The 16922-nt window shown below is 37.7% G+C and overlaps 2 protein-coding genes across 3 annotated transcripts; both read left to right on the plus strand.

Moving 5' to 3' along the window:
• The first annotated feature begins 70 nt into the window (after positions 1 to 70).
• Positions 71 to 5752, plus strand: zmat1 (zinc finger matrin-type 1). 2 transcript variants are annotated; one of them, XM_074673228.1, is made up of 7 exons: positions 71 to 248; positions 2331 to 2437; positions 2528 to 2611; positions 2845 to 2980; positions 3115 to 3408; positions 4087 to 4177; positions 4361 to 5752. In XM_074673228.1, exons 1-7 carry the CDS (start codon positions 80 to 82, stop codon positions 5352 to 5354), a joined length of 1875 nt encoding a protein of 624 aa, XP_074529329.1. In that variant the 5' UTR covers positions 71 to 79; the 3' UTR covers positions 5355 to 5752. The 2 variants fall into 2 exon arrangements, with proteins under 2 accessions (XP_074529329.1, XP_074529330.1); XM_074673229.1 differs by having other exon boundaries at positions 2848 to 2980.
• A 6190-nt stretch (positions 5753 to 11942) lies between these two features.
• cd8b (cd8 beta) lies at positions 11943 to 14817 on the plus strand. The gene is made up of 6 exons (XM_074676883.1): positions 11943 to 12603; positions 13579 to 13665; positions 13912 to 14001; positions 14192 to 14225; positions 14370 to 14418; positions 14562 to 14817. The coding sequence occupies exons 1-5, from the start codon at positions 12267 to 12269 to the stop codon at positions 14377 to 14379; spliced, it is 558 nt and encodes a 185-aa protein (XP_074532984.1). The 5' UTR covers positions 11943 to 12266; the 3' UTR covers positions 14380 to 14418; positions 14562 to 14817.
• The last annotated feature ends 2105 nt before the right edge of the window (positions 14818 to 16922 follow it).

Genomic DNA, 16922 nt, shown 5'->3' on the forward strand with positions numbered 1-16922 from the left:
GTATTGTTTCTGAATTGCTGTACATTATGGCTGTATAATTCTCTGTTAAAGACACCTTGTTGACTTCACATCACTGCGCATGCGCAAAGACACACAGCAAAGCGAAAAGATGGACGTTGAGCGTGTCTGTAATCCGCTTCTTGCGTTGTCAGACGCTAAGATTAACACTATTAGTTCCCCAAACGTGGCTTCTTTGACAGCTGCTGACAAAGTAATAAACACTAAATCAGATAGTACCCAGGTTGAAGGTGAGTTTTGTCTAAAGATGGAAATTTAGCCATACGGTGTCCTACATGCAGAGCCAGCATTAGCTTTTTGGCTAATCGGTTAGCTAGCTCACTAATCGAGTGAGCTCGCTATCTCCTTAGCTCAATAAGCTAGTGTCGACTTTCGGACACAAATGTAACGCTGAGAGTTGTTAACTTTTTCTGTCCGTATGTGATCTTGTCGTCAAGTTTACTGCCCACCAAATATCCTTCGTACCCTGGCACAGCTTCCCCCTGCAGAGCTCAGATGGTTTCTTGTTTACTATTGAAGGGGCAGGAATCGTTTAGACAGTTTCTAGCTCTCTTGAGAGCTTACTTGCACATTAAGCACCAAGAAATTTAAATCATTTTCGAACAGGGATGAAAGGGGGCGAAACTAGCCGCTAGTTAGCTGATTTATCAGAGAAAGTCATCCCCTCTTACTAAATAGACCTTGAAGTTATTTTGCGTTGTTTCAAGATAAAGTAATATATCGTTGCAGTTGAGAAACTTGCAAATATACTGCGGTGACCATCATTGCCGTAACACCTGACATACTTGAAAATGCTGACTATTTTTTTTTCTCCAAAGCATGATCATGAGGAGATAGGTGTTCTGGTTACAAATATCAGATGAAGTTAGTTCTACTGTTTTCCACCTAATTCTGATTTTAAAATTTGGTTTGGCCTCCTTTTGCAGTATTTAAAGCAGCATATGTGTAAAAAATATTTCAGTACTAATGTTAACCCATACCTTGTGCAACTCAAGCCAAAGGGGTGTACAACAGATCTGTCCAGTTTGTTTTCCAACTAATACAAATTTTCTGGGTGGGGTCAAGGTCTGGAATTGGAGGAGCCAGTTCACCATTTTAATATCCCTATTGACAAAGAAAGTTACCAAAATAGTGTCCCAATAGTGTCTAAATTTTATGGTATTTAGTGCAAAAAATCATGAAGTTGTAGTTATTCTGTTCATATTATGGGCATTTTACTTGCCAATTAAAAAAAACCCTGAAGTTTTAAAAATATGAAGTATTAAACTATTTCTAGCCACCATTGTATATTTGAAGTTATCCCTTAAGATATAAGGTGAATGACTTGTTCATTTTTGTTACCACATCAGATTAAAAATGGTGTGTAGTACAAGAATTGTGGATATACACAGTACAAATTATTTCTCATATTTCTGTTTACTCTTCTTTCAGTGAGAGGAAGAATGTTTGCAAAACAAAACCTGCTGTCTAGGAATCCTTTTCATAGTTTGTTTGAAGGGAAGAATTATTATAATTTTCCAGATATTTAATTATTTAATGGCGCTTTTTTCAATGTTAGACTGGCATTTTCTGGCTGGACACCAGAAAATGTGTACAGATGTAGGTATTTCAGGGAACAAACACAATCTGATTAGTACTGTCAAACCAACACCTGTACATATTTAGATGTTTGAAAGTCATAGAAAAAGGTAAATGAGAGAATGAATGTGAAATGATTTAATCAGAAAACTAACAGTTTTAGCACAATAAAATCATATCCTACAAGCATTAAGAGGCATGTTGAAAAATGCAATGGTATAAATGGAGAGTTTTCTTGTTATTTTAGCACTGACAGCTGGATATGAAGTCCCACAAGGATTGGCTAATGCACTACATGGTGTAGGATTGCAGGAAAAAGTTTAGGAATGTTTCAGGAGAGTTTTTCCTTATGACTTTATGAATGTGAAAATTTGTATTTGATTAAGCAGCTTTTGCTTTTGTACTGTCTAATTCTCCATTTTCCCCCCAAAGTATGGCAAATGATTCCTTTTTAAAATGGTTTCCCTCCAGGGAGCATTTTGAATTTATTTAATCATATAATTTTATATTTCACAGTAAACTTTAAAACAATGAGCAATGAACAGTTTTACATTTCAGTTTTTTGGTCTCAATAAAGAGGAAAAAAAAGGTATTTCTAGATCGCTTGACACAGAAGTATTACCCAAATTGATAGAACTAATTGATCCAGTCCACAGCTTCATGTCAGCTGGCGTAATAATTTTCCATTTAATTTGAGTGTAACTTTATTGGTGACAGTATATTGTTCCATTCAGGAGAAAACACTGATGAGGAGCTACTGAAAGGTCTCCTCGCAGACGACTACTGCCATGTGTGTGATGCTGTGCTTCTTTTTAAATCGCAACGGCTGTCCCATTATGAGGTGTGCACTACTCTTCGGGTACTAGTCATACATCTGACTACAGGTTAATGGCTTTTATGTCTTACTTTCTCTACTACTCTCCAATTACAGGGCAAGAAACATTCACAGAAACTCAGGGTGTACCTGCAGGCCAGGAGGGCCGAGAAGATAAACAAAGACCCCACAAGGTTGCAGGTTTGTATGCATTTTGAGATTTCACACGACTGCCTCAGCTTGGTCCATTAAGATTACACAAAGGAGTGTAGTGAAATGAACTACATTCAAGGAACGAATGTGCAATTTCCAATAGTCTCTCTTACATTTTGTGATTTTTTTTTTTTTATATTTCTTTCAGTGAAGACACTTACAAAGTAAGCATGTGCAGAATTTCTTTCAGTGTAAAATGAATGGTGTACCTGTCTTTGCAGCAGACTATGACTACTGATAAGGACTGTTTCTGTGAGCTGTGCAACATGGTATTCAGTTCCCCTGTTGTGGCAAGATCACATTATACAGGAAAGGTTCATGCAAAAAATCTGGGGAAAAAAGGACGGAAGCCAACAGGTCAGTATGTGTTGTGTGATGAAAAATTGGTGCACTGATGCATTAATGATTTCAGATTAACAGTACATGTTTATAGATGTCTGCTTGGGTTTGGCTTAATGTCAGGAACTCAAAAACAAATTGATCAATTCTAGTTGCTGCTCCATACAAAGAGATGAGCACTCCCACAAGTCTGCCACAAGATCCTGACAACCCTGATCAGAACTCAACTGCAGATGGTGATGAGGAACAACATCCTGGCCCAACAACTGCCAGAACAAACCCAAGTACTGAGATTGATTTGAAGGACCTCAGTAAGTACTGTCCTCTGTGTGCTGCTTACTTCAGCAACCCTCAGATGGCTTTTCAACACTACAATGGACGCAAACACCAGCGGAATAAAGCCAAACAGGAGCTACTCAGAGAGCTGGGTGATGAAATCCAACCAGGTAAAACAGAATCATACCTCTCAGCAAAGAGTTAAAATGCAGAAGGCGTTTAAACCAGCATGAGAGAGATTAGAAGTGTGTAGTTAAACACACAATGTTAAAGTTTTTAGAGGATACATTCAAAAAAAGACACAGTTGTACTTCATTGGGATGTCAAATTTGGAATACCTCAGTGATTGAGAAATTTTAGAGGCAAAGGTTTTGAGAAGAAAGATATTTTGAAACAACAAATCCATCAGCTGAGAAGATTTCACAGCATCAGCGATAGCATGAAGGTAGGAGATAGGCAGGTAGGTGTGAGCTTTAAAGTTTTATTACTATACTGCTCTCTGCAGTTAAGTAAAATAGTTTGTTGGGTATACAGGTTTTTTTAAAATTTATTCATTTGTTAAGAAAATGTAAAAAATGTGGCATTAAGTAAGTATTTATTTTTGGTTGCCTTTTCTGAAGTAACATAACTTTCCATCTGAGTTTGTGTAAAATTACTTAGCTAAGAAGACTCCAAAATGAAAAAGTTAATTGTTTTACCAAGGTTGCTTTGAGGAAAAACACGAGAAGTCAACTATGCTAGCCAGGGATGTAGGTGGTATACATTGCTTTTGTGGTCCTCGGCTGTATTTTTTTTTTTACCAGTATTTGTATCTCTTTGCCTCCTCATCCACTCGCTATTGTCTGCAGCAAATTCGCTGATGTGCCACATGTGTTGTGTGCAGTTTAACTCTGTGGAGATGTACCAGGCCCACATGCAAGGGAACAAGCACCAGATAAGGTAGGATTAAGAGTCTCCTGACAAATAGGCCTTAACTGTTTTATAGTGATGAAACATATACAGCATTAAAGTGTCTCTTACACTTACGTTCTCGTTTTTGAAGCTCCATTAAGATTCATTCAATACACCAAACAAAAAAATAGTTCCTTAAAATAACAAGACTTCTGATTTGCTTTTTGCCAGGGAGAAGAAAGTTATTGACCTTTGCAAATCTCAGCAAAAAGAGTACAGCACATTTGCAGATGAACTTTCAGATTACATTCAAGTTCAGAGGGCTCGTGGAATCACCCCAAAGACCCCTCAAGTCCTCCCTTCTGGTGACAAACAAAAGGAGGATGAGGATGAAGAAAATGTCGATGAAATAAATGAAATGGATATCCTTGGTCAGAGTAAGCAAATGCCCAACCTGTCTCGCTCCTTTAATATTCCTCAACACTCCCAACCAGGTTGGTATAATCAAGGTGAGAGGTGGGTTCCTCCATACCGGGGCCCTCAGTCTCCCTCCCATGGTTGGCATTACAACTGCCCTGGACTGGTCTTCTCAGGTTCACGCTCAGAAACATTCACTAAATGGCCAGTAAAGAGAAGGAGGCACAGGAAGCAGTCGAGTTCCTCCTCATATAACAGCTCATCATCATCATCATCATCATCAACATCATCTTATTCCTCCTCCGAAAGCAGTAGTGTTAGTGACAGTGATGACACCAAGCACAGGCCCAGAGAAAAGAGAAGGATTCAAAGATGCAGAAGGGAGAGGGACAAAAGGGCGAAACATCCAGACTCAGACAAATCAGAGAAAAGAAGGAAACAAGCGAGGGAGGACAGAAGTAAGGAGTCCCAGAAGAGAAGACGGGAAGAATCCGGAGACTCAGAGGAGGAAAGAATGCACAAAAAACTAAAAGGTCATGGAAAGCAGGGAAAATGGAAAAAGGAATCCCAGGAAAAGGACTTAAGATTTGAGGAAGTGAAAAGTGTGGAGGCCAGATTAATGACAGAACACACACCGGACAATACAACAGAAAAAGAAGTACACAATATCACTAATATGAATGTTGAGCAGGGGGATGTTAGAGAAGTCAAACCCAAATACAGGAAAGAGAAGAGGAAAACAAAAGAGAGAGCAGATAATAGGACCGAGGATGAGAAACTGTGGGATGACTCTATTCTGGGCTTTTGAACACGAAAGACCAGGTCTCACAGCTTTCATCAAATTCAGGCAATTTTTTTACACAATGAGCAAAATATCCATGAACTTAAATTTCCTGCAATCTTTATAGCAGGTAAAAAAACATGTGTCCACTACCTGCCTAACTGCACAAAAAGTATTTTCTGTTGCAAGCAAGTTGTCCATAGTCACTTTTTTTTGTTAGAAATGAATTCTTATTTTATGTTTTTATGAGATGTTTTGCACAAATATTAAAATGATGACAATGTTGTCTTGAACTATTAACATGTCAGTAAGTTAAATTATGGTGGTTTTTTTTATTTGGAGTATGAAGTGTGTTCCCATAACAGCCTGTAGTTAGCAGTGTTGAGCTTCACTTGGAGCCTCAGTAAAGCAAATAAAAGCCATTAGATGACAGATTTAGTCATTTCATTTCTTTTCAAGTTCTGTCTGCTTTCATTCAGAAGAAGTAATTGCTGCATGAAAACCTGTAGTGAAGGTCAGCACACACTAATTGTCATGAGAAAAAAAATGTGTATCTATTGTTTAATGACACATTTTTTAAAAGCATAGCGATGAGGTACTGTTCTTTCTTTTTTTTTTTCTTTCTTTTTTTTTTTTTTACCTTGCCTCTGTTTTGTTTTTTGTTTTGAGTGTATTTGCACTACCAAACAACACATCAAAAGTTTGGGGTGAGACAGGTGCAGAGGTTTAACGAGGACAGCTCTCAGAGCTTCATAATTCATGTTAAGATCTATGAACTCAGCTATGTATGAGTGGAGGTTGAATAAGTTTGATGAAGTTCTGACAATTTACAATCTCCTTTTCCACTTATATAGATGCACTATGATGTGTATATGTGATGTTTAAGGTTTAGAACGAAAATGTTCCCTGGAACTTACCTAAAAAGCTTCTAACACTTCTGAAAAGAGAAACATTTTCGTTTGGTCTTAATGCTTTTCAGGTCACAGTGCAGACTTCATAAAAAATTTGATGCAGATTACTCTAATTTTTTTTTAATTGACAAAACTTTCAAAGTGAAAACTTAAGCGCAAGTAGACTAAAAGGTTTATTTACTTCAAACTACCTTTGTTGAGTTGGCATTAAAACACCTGCAAGAAACATGCAGGATCTGACTGTACATATCTCTTTTTCTAGATGATTCACAATTTTTTGCATCAGCTATTTGAAAAGGGTTTTCTGAATCAGATTAACAATCTGTAAAGTTTGACATTTTTTTTCTGTTAATGTCTGTGCATCAGATCAATGCATATTGTCAACATGAGTAAGACAACTTAGGGAACAGAACAGTTAAAAACCTTTAAAACTTCCTGTAGAGGTCAAATCCAAGCAGAAGCTATCTTAATGACTATTTGTATTAACAGGAAATTGGATTTGACTGTTGGTTTTATTAGTTACAGAAACATAATGTAAATCCACCGTAAGAATGCACTGTGCAACAGTGGGAGGAAGGAAGAGGCCAGAATGTGAAGTTGAACCAGAGTCATGGGTGAACAGTCGACTGCTTCAGCTCTGCTACACATCAACAAAAACGAAGGTTAATAGAAAAAACAAGTAACCAAAACAATATCTGGAACAGCCGGAGCTAAGCAGGTCCAGCACTGGTCTGCAGCAATGATCCACAAAGACCTGAGAATCAGGAGTAAACAAAAACTATTCTTGTACACTACATATGCATTAATGTTAAATAGGAAAGAAAGGAAATGACTTCTTGTAGTTCTGAGGTAGGAACAGGTATAGCTGAAAGGTATGAAAAACAGGAATCAAAGTCACAAAAGAGTTTACATTGCTACCTACAGAAATGTACACATTGAAATACAAACTTGACTTGTTCTGTTTGAAGTACTACTGAGGAGGACTTATAGCTTAGGTTTGACGAACTGTTAAACTTTATATTCTAGGATTGAGAATGAGCTGCCAAACAATTCAAACGCAGTGACATGGACATGGAGAAAGTGTCATGTCTTAAGTTCATAAACCTCCTAAAGATTTGCTTTGAGAGAATAGTAGAGAAATGAAAGTGGCAAACTTCTTGGGAGGCGCCTTTGACTTGAGGCGTTAGAGATAGGTGAACAAAGGCTCAGCAGTGTGTAAAGAGCAGCTCTGAAGCCCCCTGAGTTCTCCTGTTTTCAAAGAATCCTGTGGTCGTGTTCCCTGTCTCTCTCTCGAGAGTTCGACCCCCATAGAACTGCGAGGTGCCCACATCCTCTCGCTTTACGACCCTCGTCATACCACTCCGTGCTCCAACCTCCACACAGATACAGCTCGGAGGATGTTAGTATTCATCAGGTTTAAGTTTGTCTTGGGGTTATTTAGGCCATTGAATAGAATGCTTTTATTTTTTAAAGTTTCACTGAATCAATTCTATCAGACATTTTATTGTTAAAGTGAAGTAAAGTTTGGAGATAAATCTATGTAAAATGCAATTCAAAATGACAGTTATTTTCAAACACAGTGTACCTCCACAAGTCATTGAGGAAGGTCCCTTGCAGTATCAATTTTGACAGTCGAGCGATAATTCCAGTCTTCGAACAGAATAGTTTCTAATTTTGAATATCTGCCAAAATGAAAAAGCTTCTGATTGTTGCCATAAGTGTAAAGAACTTCTGTTCTCATTTTTTTAGCATCATAAATTTGATGCTTTTTTTTTTTTATCTTATCTTAACTTACGTTTAAACTTTATATTTTTTAATAGCACCCCTTTGGCTCTTAGACATAGAAGTGGCATTTTAATAACACTTTCCAACATTGTATGTACTCAACGGCCAAGTGTGTTGAAGTGGTGATAATTAGTGATAACTTGTAGTCAGGTTCTAGGTTGAAACACACTCTTTGTTCACCTTTCCGGTTGATGAAGGGATGGTGGCCTTTTGAGGAGAAGCTCCTGTGATGCATGGTAAGTATTACACTCTGTTTGTCAAGTTTTATCAATCCCTATACTATGGATGGGTACCAAATCAGGTACTTTTGTAGGTACCGACAGAATTTCTGTCTGTAGTACATATAAAATCAAACAGTACCACCTTAAGGTATTTTAACACATCCTTGTGACTGTGAGGGAGCGGAAGAGTAGGTGATTTTCCATGCTGGACATGAACACAGCATTGCAAGTTTAGATGGGAAAATAAATATTTTACATCGAAAAGAACTTCAAGATTTTTTTATTAAACAAATAAATGTAAAGGGCTGTGTGGTGGCGCAACACTTAGTGCTGCAGCCTCACAGCAAGAAGGTCACTGGTTCGATTCCCAGCTTGGCCGGTGGGCCTTTCTGCATGGAGTTTGCATGTTCTCCCCCTGCATGCATGGGTTCTCTCCCGGTACTCCGGCTTCCTCCCACAGTCCAAAAACATGCTCACCAGGTTAATTGAGCACTCTGAATTGTCCGTGGGTTTGAGTGTGTGCGTGCATAGTTGTCTGTCTGTGGGTCAGCCCTGCGATTGACTGGTGACCAGTCCAGGCTGTACCCTGCCTCTTGCCCAATGACTGCTTGGATAGGCTCTAGCTACCCGTGACCCTGAACAGGATAAGGGGTTCAGAAAATGAATAAATGAGTGAAATAGATATTCATTATCACCTAAACTCACACAAAAGTACCCAAAATTGGTGCCATTGAGTAACGATACCAATTGCCAGGTACAAGGCATCTGTACTGTATTGTTTCAAATGTGAAAGTTACTCATCCCTGGTCAGTCTTTTGTGCAGCAAGCACTCTGCTTTTCTTTGTCTTCTGTCTGCTGCAATTTGCACAATCTTGGCCCTCCAGGGAAGGGGATTTGCTGTTATGTAGATAACATTTGCTTTTTCTTAGTTAACGCAACTAGAACTGGATACTTTACATAATGTTTCATTTTTACAGAGTCTTTTCTGCTAAATGCTGATTTTTGCTACATACTTCACCTTTGATGATTATCAATTGATAGATAAATTGCACAAGGCATAAAATGATGGTCAGTTCCCATCCAGGTTGTCTTATGGCCTCATGGTTAGGTTGTACACCACGAGGCCAGCCCTCAAGCAGGTGGCCCGGGTTCTAGGTCAGCGTGTTGCTTCTTTCTTGCATGTCAGTCCCCACTCTCGCACTGTTTCCCACTCTATTCAATGTCCTGCCCTTTGTGAAGGCATAAAAGGCCAGAAAAAATAACTTCAAAAATAAGAAGAGAAATTCATGTGGCAGATTCTTTTTACATTTAAAATCTAGAGACAAATTGTCCCCAATCAGTAAAAACACAGTTTATGTGACTAATTGATCCAGCACATTGAAAACAATGAGACTGGGATTTCCATATTAAACACTCACACACTTATCTCCTTATAATATTATAACTTGTAGTAAAGAAAGGCATAAACTTTGTGAACTATAAAATGTAAGAAGACCTGAAGTTGCTGGGTATACACAAGTTAATGGTGAACAATAATCTACAGTATCACTGATCCTTTAACTCCAGTTGTACCTAACATTTAGGATTTCTCTGTAGGTGAAGCCGTTCTTCGGCGTACACACCAGGAACAGTGTGCAACACACTATTCCGTACATAAATTCAATGTTATATGGAAAATGAATCACTCCTCCAGATCACAATGAATACATTTACAAAAGTGCAGGCAAGAGTCTTCTTGCTGTACAAGTCATTCAGCATTGAGCTCAGAAAATGTGCCCAATAAAGGACACCAGTCACTTCAAACATCTTATCATGGTAAAAGCCCCTCAGAGTCAAAAACAAGGCTAGGTGCTTTAAATCGGTTGACCTTGACACTTCAATTTTGAGACAGCAGACACACTCAACTGTGACATCCCTAATGGAAAGGCAGTCCAACGACCAAGTTCAAAAATATTAGATAGTGTCCATTAAACTACTTTCAGCACAAAGGTACTGACCCTCTTATAAAAAGAAAAGTGTAAAAAAAAAGACATTTTAAACATTAAATTCTGATGCCATCTGATATTTTAGTATCGTATGCCAGGCAGAGATCATCATATTTGTACTGAAGTAACTGGGTGCCCTCCTTTACCTTTAGTTTTGTGATGAATATATGTTTAAAAACAAATTTGTCCTGTTTTTCTTGTTGCTTAAAATGTGTCCTTTTCCCTTGTGTTTTTGAAAGGGCACCCCCGCACACGCATGTCTGAACAGCACTGTTTGCTTTTTTTCACTTATAATTTAGTAAGGCAGTTACATATGTAGGACTCAGCTGAGCTCTGGGTCATGCACCTGGGCAGAGACCACAGCTTTGCAAACTGCTGCTCTTGATATGAACTGCTCTTTTTTGTTGCTTGATAAGAGGTAATACACAAGCTTGATTTTGGCTGTATGTTGTAAAGACTGTCATTGTTTATGATGGTTGTTCTGTTTTTCAACACATCCTCTGCAGAAATATTTACATCGCTGTGCCAAAGTACAGCGCTCTCTTCAGTGAAACATACACTTTTCAAGTGAACACAGTCTGTATTGTCAGATGATAACCATTCTATTAATATTTCATATGCTACACTTTTCAACAACTGTTGTTTATTTTCACATCAAATAATTACTCTCAGCTGTGTATTAAAGCTTATATGTCATTAAATCTTGTGATTCTTGTAGCGACACACTGATAGGCCCTGTGAGGTCTCATTGGGGTGTTTCCCTGACGACTCAGGGCCCTGTCAGCTCAGATCCTCCCATCATCTCTGACAGATAGTTAGCAGGAAAAGAAAGTATCAGCACTATTCTTTTGGTCCTTGTCAAGATACGAAACACGCTTACGCACACACTGAAGACCAAACAAAATGATCCAACTGCCACCAGCATGGACACTGCTGATAGCGTCACTGTGGACATCAGGTAAGACCACTTTGTTACTGCATTTGTTTGTTTAGTTAGACTCTGGTAGTCGCAAAATCTGAAGACAGCAGGAGGCCTGCTGCGAGGGAGTGTTGTTTTGTACTCAAGCTTAACATTGTTTGTTGTTTAACAAGATTATAACTGCAATCGTCAAATTCTCTGTAAGTTATTATTTCTGCAGCAGAGAGGGTAAAGTTTGTTTAAGGTAGTCCAACAGAGAAGTTGGTTTGTTTTTGGAAGCACAGCACTGTAATCTCTGGCTCACCGCATCAGTCAAAGATACTATGATTTCATTTCCAAAAATCACACATTAGATTGACACAAGTCCAATGTTTTCATATGAATTGTATATATAAATATAGTTTATAAGTATTTGAACTCACAAATGATGCATACCACAAAAAAAGAATTTGAATTATATTCATTGGTGTCCTTCAGCTCTATCTTTACAAAAAAATGAATTGTAATGGTACTTGTTTGGAGCTGTTATTGAAATGAACAAAACATTTGTTGAGCTGTCATATGAAGCCCAATCAGATTGTATATATGATTGTAAGGATAAAATGAATGTCTAAAACATCCTGATAACCTTTCAGCGTCCGTTTCAGATGTTTTTCGTATTTCTAGTGTTACAACAGCAAATATAATACCTTTACATGTTTAACGTTGCATGAATGCTAAATACGTCACTTTCCAAATGTCACCTCCTCAGTTTCAACATTTGGAGGGGTTTGTTCACAGTAAATGATATTTCCATTCTTACAACACCTTGCGTGTTGTAAGACCATACTGTCAGGTATTTTTCTACTGCCTTATGTGAAGGATTACTTGTATGGTCTTTGGATCTTCTATGTTCTTTGGATGCAGAAATGTTTTCTATCAACCTTCCTTAACACCAGATAACAGGCACGAAACACTTGTCTGACTTTTTTGCACAGTTGGGCAATTTAAACTATTTTAGATAAAGGATCCTCAGCTCCGGCACCACACTGTTGGAGTCTTCTGATGTACTGCTAGTTGGTTTGTCGGAATCTCATAATATTCTTTTGTTTCCAGTTCTAGGTTCGAGCCCATTCCTGATGAGAGAAAACGCCAGCATTCGTTATCCTCAGATACACAGCACAGAGGTTATTGACTGTGGCTGTACTAACATCATCTGTGCCACTGTGTACTGGTTCCGCAGCGATCCGAATCATGGAAATATGCAGTTCATCGGTCAATGCAACAACGCCAACCGAGAACAATATGGACCTGGTGTTGACAGCCAAAAATACAAGATGAGCCGTAAAAGCGATATGTCCTTTACACTTCGCATCAGTGACGTGACTGCTGAGGACAGGGGGGTTTATTCTTGCGTTCTGAAGGACCAAAAGAAAAATGAATTATGGAGGCCGGGGTTTCTTCTTTTGCCTGGAGGTTTGTATGCTTGAGTTTCGTTTATGCAGTAAATATCAAGTGATTATTACAAACAGTCATGACAGTCACAAAACATTCAGTGTTGCAAATGTAGAAGTGGGTTGTTGCAGTGGGTAAAAACAGAGCATATAAATCATCTGCAGTGTAAAATGTTTATGATGATATAAATATTAATTGGAATGGACATTGGAGACTTTGTGAATACATTATGTAACTGCAGTGTCCACTGTTTGAGTTGATGCAAGGAACCTTGTCCTTGTGCCCTATAAAGCATAACTCTCAGCTTTTTTTTCCAGCACTTAAAATCATCAAGTTTTATACCCCACCCAGGTTATTAGCTCTGGCTGCAAACTGAAGCACCAGGCCTCTCATTCTTTGTCTTTTTCAGCTGGTTACTGTTGTCAAGTGCGACTAGCAAGATTTAGTGGACACACGAAACACCTTCTGTAGAGCTTAAGACATAGATTGTCATGTTGCCTCGTTTTGAGAGTTATGAATACTGTAGCATGCAGCAGTTGTGCCCCAAAAATAAAAGGTTTCATGTAACTTGTTTGTTGAGCAATTGGCTACCACTGCCTGTCCACAACTTCAAGTTGACCATAAACAAAATACAATAGAAACATTTCAAGATCACAGATGATCAAACAAATCAGCATGAAATGTGCACATTGTTTCTATTTATGTACTATTCAAAGACATGGATAAACCCTATGACCAGCATTGTTTCAGTTAGTCAAAAAATAAGGAATTAAACACATCTATGGACTGGTCTATTATGGTTGAACTGAACCGTTAAACATTAGGACAAAATTGAAGATGCATTTGTGGAGAAAAAAACGTGGAAGAGATATTTGTGATGTGAAAAGGTGTATAAAACTGTTAGAAGGCTACTAAATGTGAGTATAAAACTTTTGCCGTCTCGTTTATTGTTGCTTGCTTAATGTGATTTTTTAATGTTTCGTTTTTATCTGACAGTCATACCTCCAACTGAACCTCCAAAGACAAAACCCAAATCACCAGTCAACTCAGGCTGTGACTGCTCTACAGAGATTTCTCCACAAGGTAAGATACTTTTTATGATGGAGAACAGAGCACTTAGCTGGTTTTTGTTTGTTTGACTGTCCTTTTTTGGTAACTAGATGTAATTTGTATGTCTTTTATTGCGATGCAGTGAGGGCAGTAGAAAAAATAGCTTTTTCCAGACAACGTAGTTAGAACCCGATGTTATGATTGACCATATGGTTAGAATACAACAAGATAAAACAAATGCTAATTAAAAATACTGTATGTCAATCATGTTTGTTCCAGATGGCTGCGGCTCCCTGATTCTGTGGCCGTTGGTTGGGATTATTGCGACCCTGGGTTTACTTCTTATCTGCATACTGTACTACTTCAGCCGTAAGTGGTCTAACACAGTTAGATGTGCACATAATAAAAAATATTGTAGAAAAATAAGTGGTGCCAAGCGATGCATCCACTTAAGTTAGAAAAGTGTTTTAAATACAGAAACAGCTTTGAAATGTGTGTTAGGTTTTAAAGTAACATTATATTTTTTATGTTTGTTTGTTTTTCACTTTTTTGCTTGTAGGGCTGCCCAAAAAATGTCAGCACCACTTTGTGAAGTAAGTAAAGCAGTGGAAGTGGTCAAAATACCTATTCTTTTTTCTTCTTAAAGATTCTTTGCAATCCTTGACCAGTTTTTATTTTGCAATTTTATGAACTTTAGTTTATGCATAATTCTCCTGTCTTGTCTTTTCTACATAAAGGAAGCGATAGATGACCCAGTGCAGTCCACGTTTTGTACTTCTGACTTTGGTGCGTCTTTCACTACTGCATTCTAACGTACATGTATACATGTTTACAATTTTCTTAAGCTAGCTCAAAAATTGTTTTTTAATCAAACAAAGCTGTGACAATATGTTTTAAAATCTAAAATAATCTTGCCTTGATTTTTGTAGGGGCTGAAGCTTTTCTTGCCATTGCCAAGTGGAGAATAGAGGCGTTGAAGACAAAATGTCATGTTCTTTCAAAGTGAAACCTGCTCTCGGATGATGAATGGATTAATGATTTCAGCTCCAACAACCATGTAACATGTTGTGATATACTGAAAATGTTTTGTTACGTTTACCCCAAGTGATTCTCTGAGCTCCATCGTCCATTATTATGACTATAGTACATTTCTAGACAATGATCGTCTAGATGACATCTATCCATCCCCATCCAGTATTTTTCTTCTTTCTTTTAAAACCTGTAGGTTTCTGATTGGTAGCTCTAGGCTCAGAGAATTCTTGAAACAGGACTGAAAAGAGAAGTTTCTCTTTTTTTACCCTTTGTAATCATTTGTCTTCATCTTTCACCATGTTTTACAATGCTTTAACATCCATCTGAAAGAAACCAGCTCTGTCAAGTTTCTGATCATGTGTGCATATTTTTTTTACATGCTACAACTGTATAAAACTGTATATTTTTCATCATTGAACGTGTTGTTGGCTCAATTTACTCATGAAACCTGGAAAGTGATAAATGTACTTGTATTAGAGTAAAGTGATGATTTGCACAAAGGTGAAGTGCTTTTTTTGAAAACTGCTTCTGGTGCTGCGTTGTCTCTAACAGGTGGCTGTGCATGTGTATGCCATAGACAGAGAGGTTTGGATGTGGGTGTTGTACATTCATTGTCAATATTGTGTTTTGCGGAAGTTGAGTAGGTGAGTGGCAGAGCTGTGTGTCTTCCTTTATCTTTTGATGTGTAAGCTTGCATTACATTCAGTTTCTATTCAACTGCCTTGACGGTGCGTACACACCAACCCTAAGCACTGTGATACTGTGCAACATTACCCTTCATAGATAATTGTGTTTTTGTGCTCCCTCACTCTCTTGCTCTCGCGCTCTTTCTCTTGCATTTTAACCTCTCACACCTACATACACACAGGCACACCTGTGTGAGTGATGAACGTAAAGAAGTCACTGGGTTGGTGGTTGTTTGGGTCTCAGGGAGTGTGAGCGACTTTTTCCTGTGTTCTGTGTTCGGAGCCGTGTTCGCTATGATGTTATCGCTTCTCTAAACTTTGAGCTCTTCATCTAGTCTCTGAAACAAAAAGACCGCAAATGTACCACAGACCTAACCGCAGGCACTGACAGAGGTACTTGGAGAGTTAGTTAGAGAAGTGTTACTGTTTGAAATGAAAATGCATACACATAGAAAAAGAACTTAAAAAATACACAAAAGACTTCTTGTTCAAGAATGGTTTATTGTTAAGTAAAAAAAATGGATTGAGACACATCATTTGCGTGAATGGACATATACTCTGGGGTAGGACTACATTACTGATACACTGCTAGTGGTAGAAAACAAAGATCAGAAAATATATCTTGAATTATTAGTAATGATAAAAGTTAACTTTTGCTAATTAGAAAATCAAATGCAGTTTGAAAAATCTTTTAAGTTCAACATACATATTAAGCCAAACAACAGAAACCAAAGTACTTGAAAAATAATTTAAGTTGCCTCCAAAGTTAGCAAAGCTTTATGTTGGACAAATATCTTGAAGCATAATGTAATCCAGTTCAATGGCTTCAAAACAAGCACAAGAAACTACAGGTCTGTAAACATCACTCCAAAATAGAAATTGAATATCACAAACTTAACGTTATTCATATGAGGAATCTTGTATTAGACCTTATGGGTAAGTAGAAACTTTGCTCAAACCATCTGTAATACTATCATAACTTGCCATGCGTTGGGGAAATAATGCAATCATTTTTTTCACCTTAAGTTCCAGAAACATAAATTAAAGCAGTTGGGAGTGATGCACTCAAAAGAATGTCTCTTGAAGAAGACTGATTCCTGCTGTTTTATGATAAATAATAGTTACAATACTAAAAGATAAAAATCATGTTAGAAAAAAAAACTGTGAAAATACAGCATTGTATTCTAGGTACTCTTTTTATAAGACGTTTCACATCCTTAAGGGATATCATATTGTGAGCAGGTGGTTACTACTGAGTCTTGTCTCACTCGTTAGGATTTTAATTGGAATAAACACCAACCACATTATTCTTCCATAACCTTAAAAACCTCCTTTAATTTAAAAGACATAAGGTGGAACTCAAACATGTCTGAACTATATATAAGCCTGTAAAATACATCAAATGAACTCAATTATAATTACTTTCACAGTTCAGGTTTGAATATTGCAAATCAGGTCTAGTTACCTTTATTTTGGTTACCATAATCCTCAAAACACTTTTTTTTTCATCTCAGCGAAACAAACATGAATATAGCATGTGGCAGTTTTGCAGTATTTTATTTCATTCAACTG

This window comes from Halichoeres trimaculatus, unplaced genomic scaffold, assembly GCF_033239565.1.
Source record: "Halichoeres trimaculatus isolate MK-OKI-2021-1 unplaced genomic scaffold, fHalTri1.1 fHalTri1_scaffold_1, whole genome shotgun sequence".
NCBI lineage: Eukaryota > Metazoa > Chordata > Actinopteri > Labriformes > Labridae > Halichoeres > Halichoeres trimaculatus.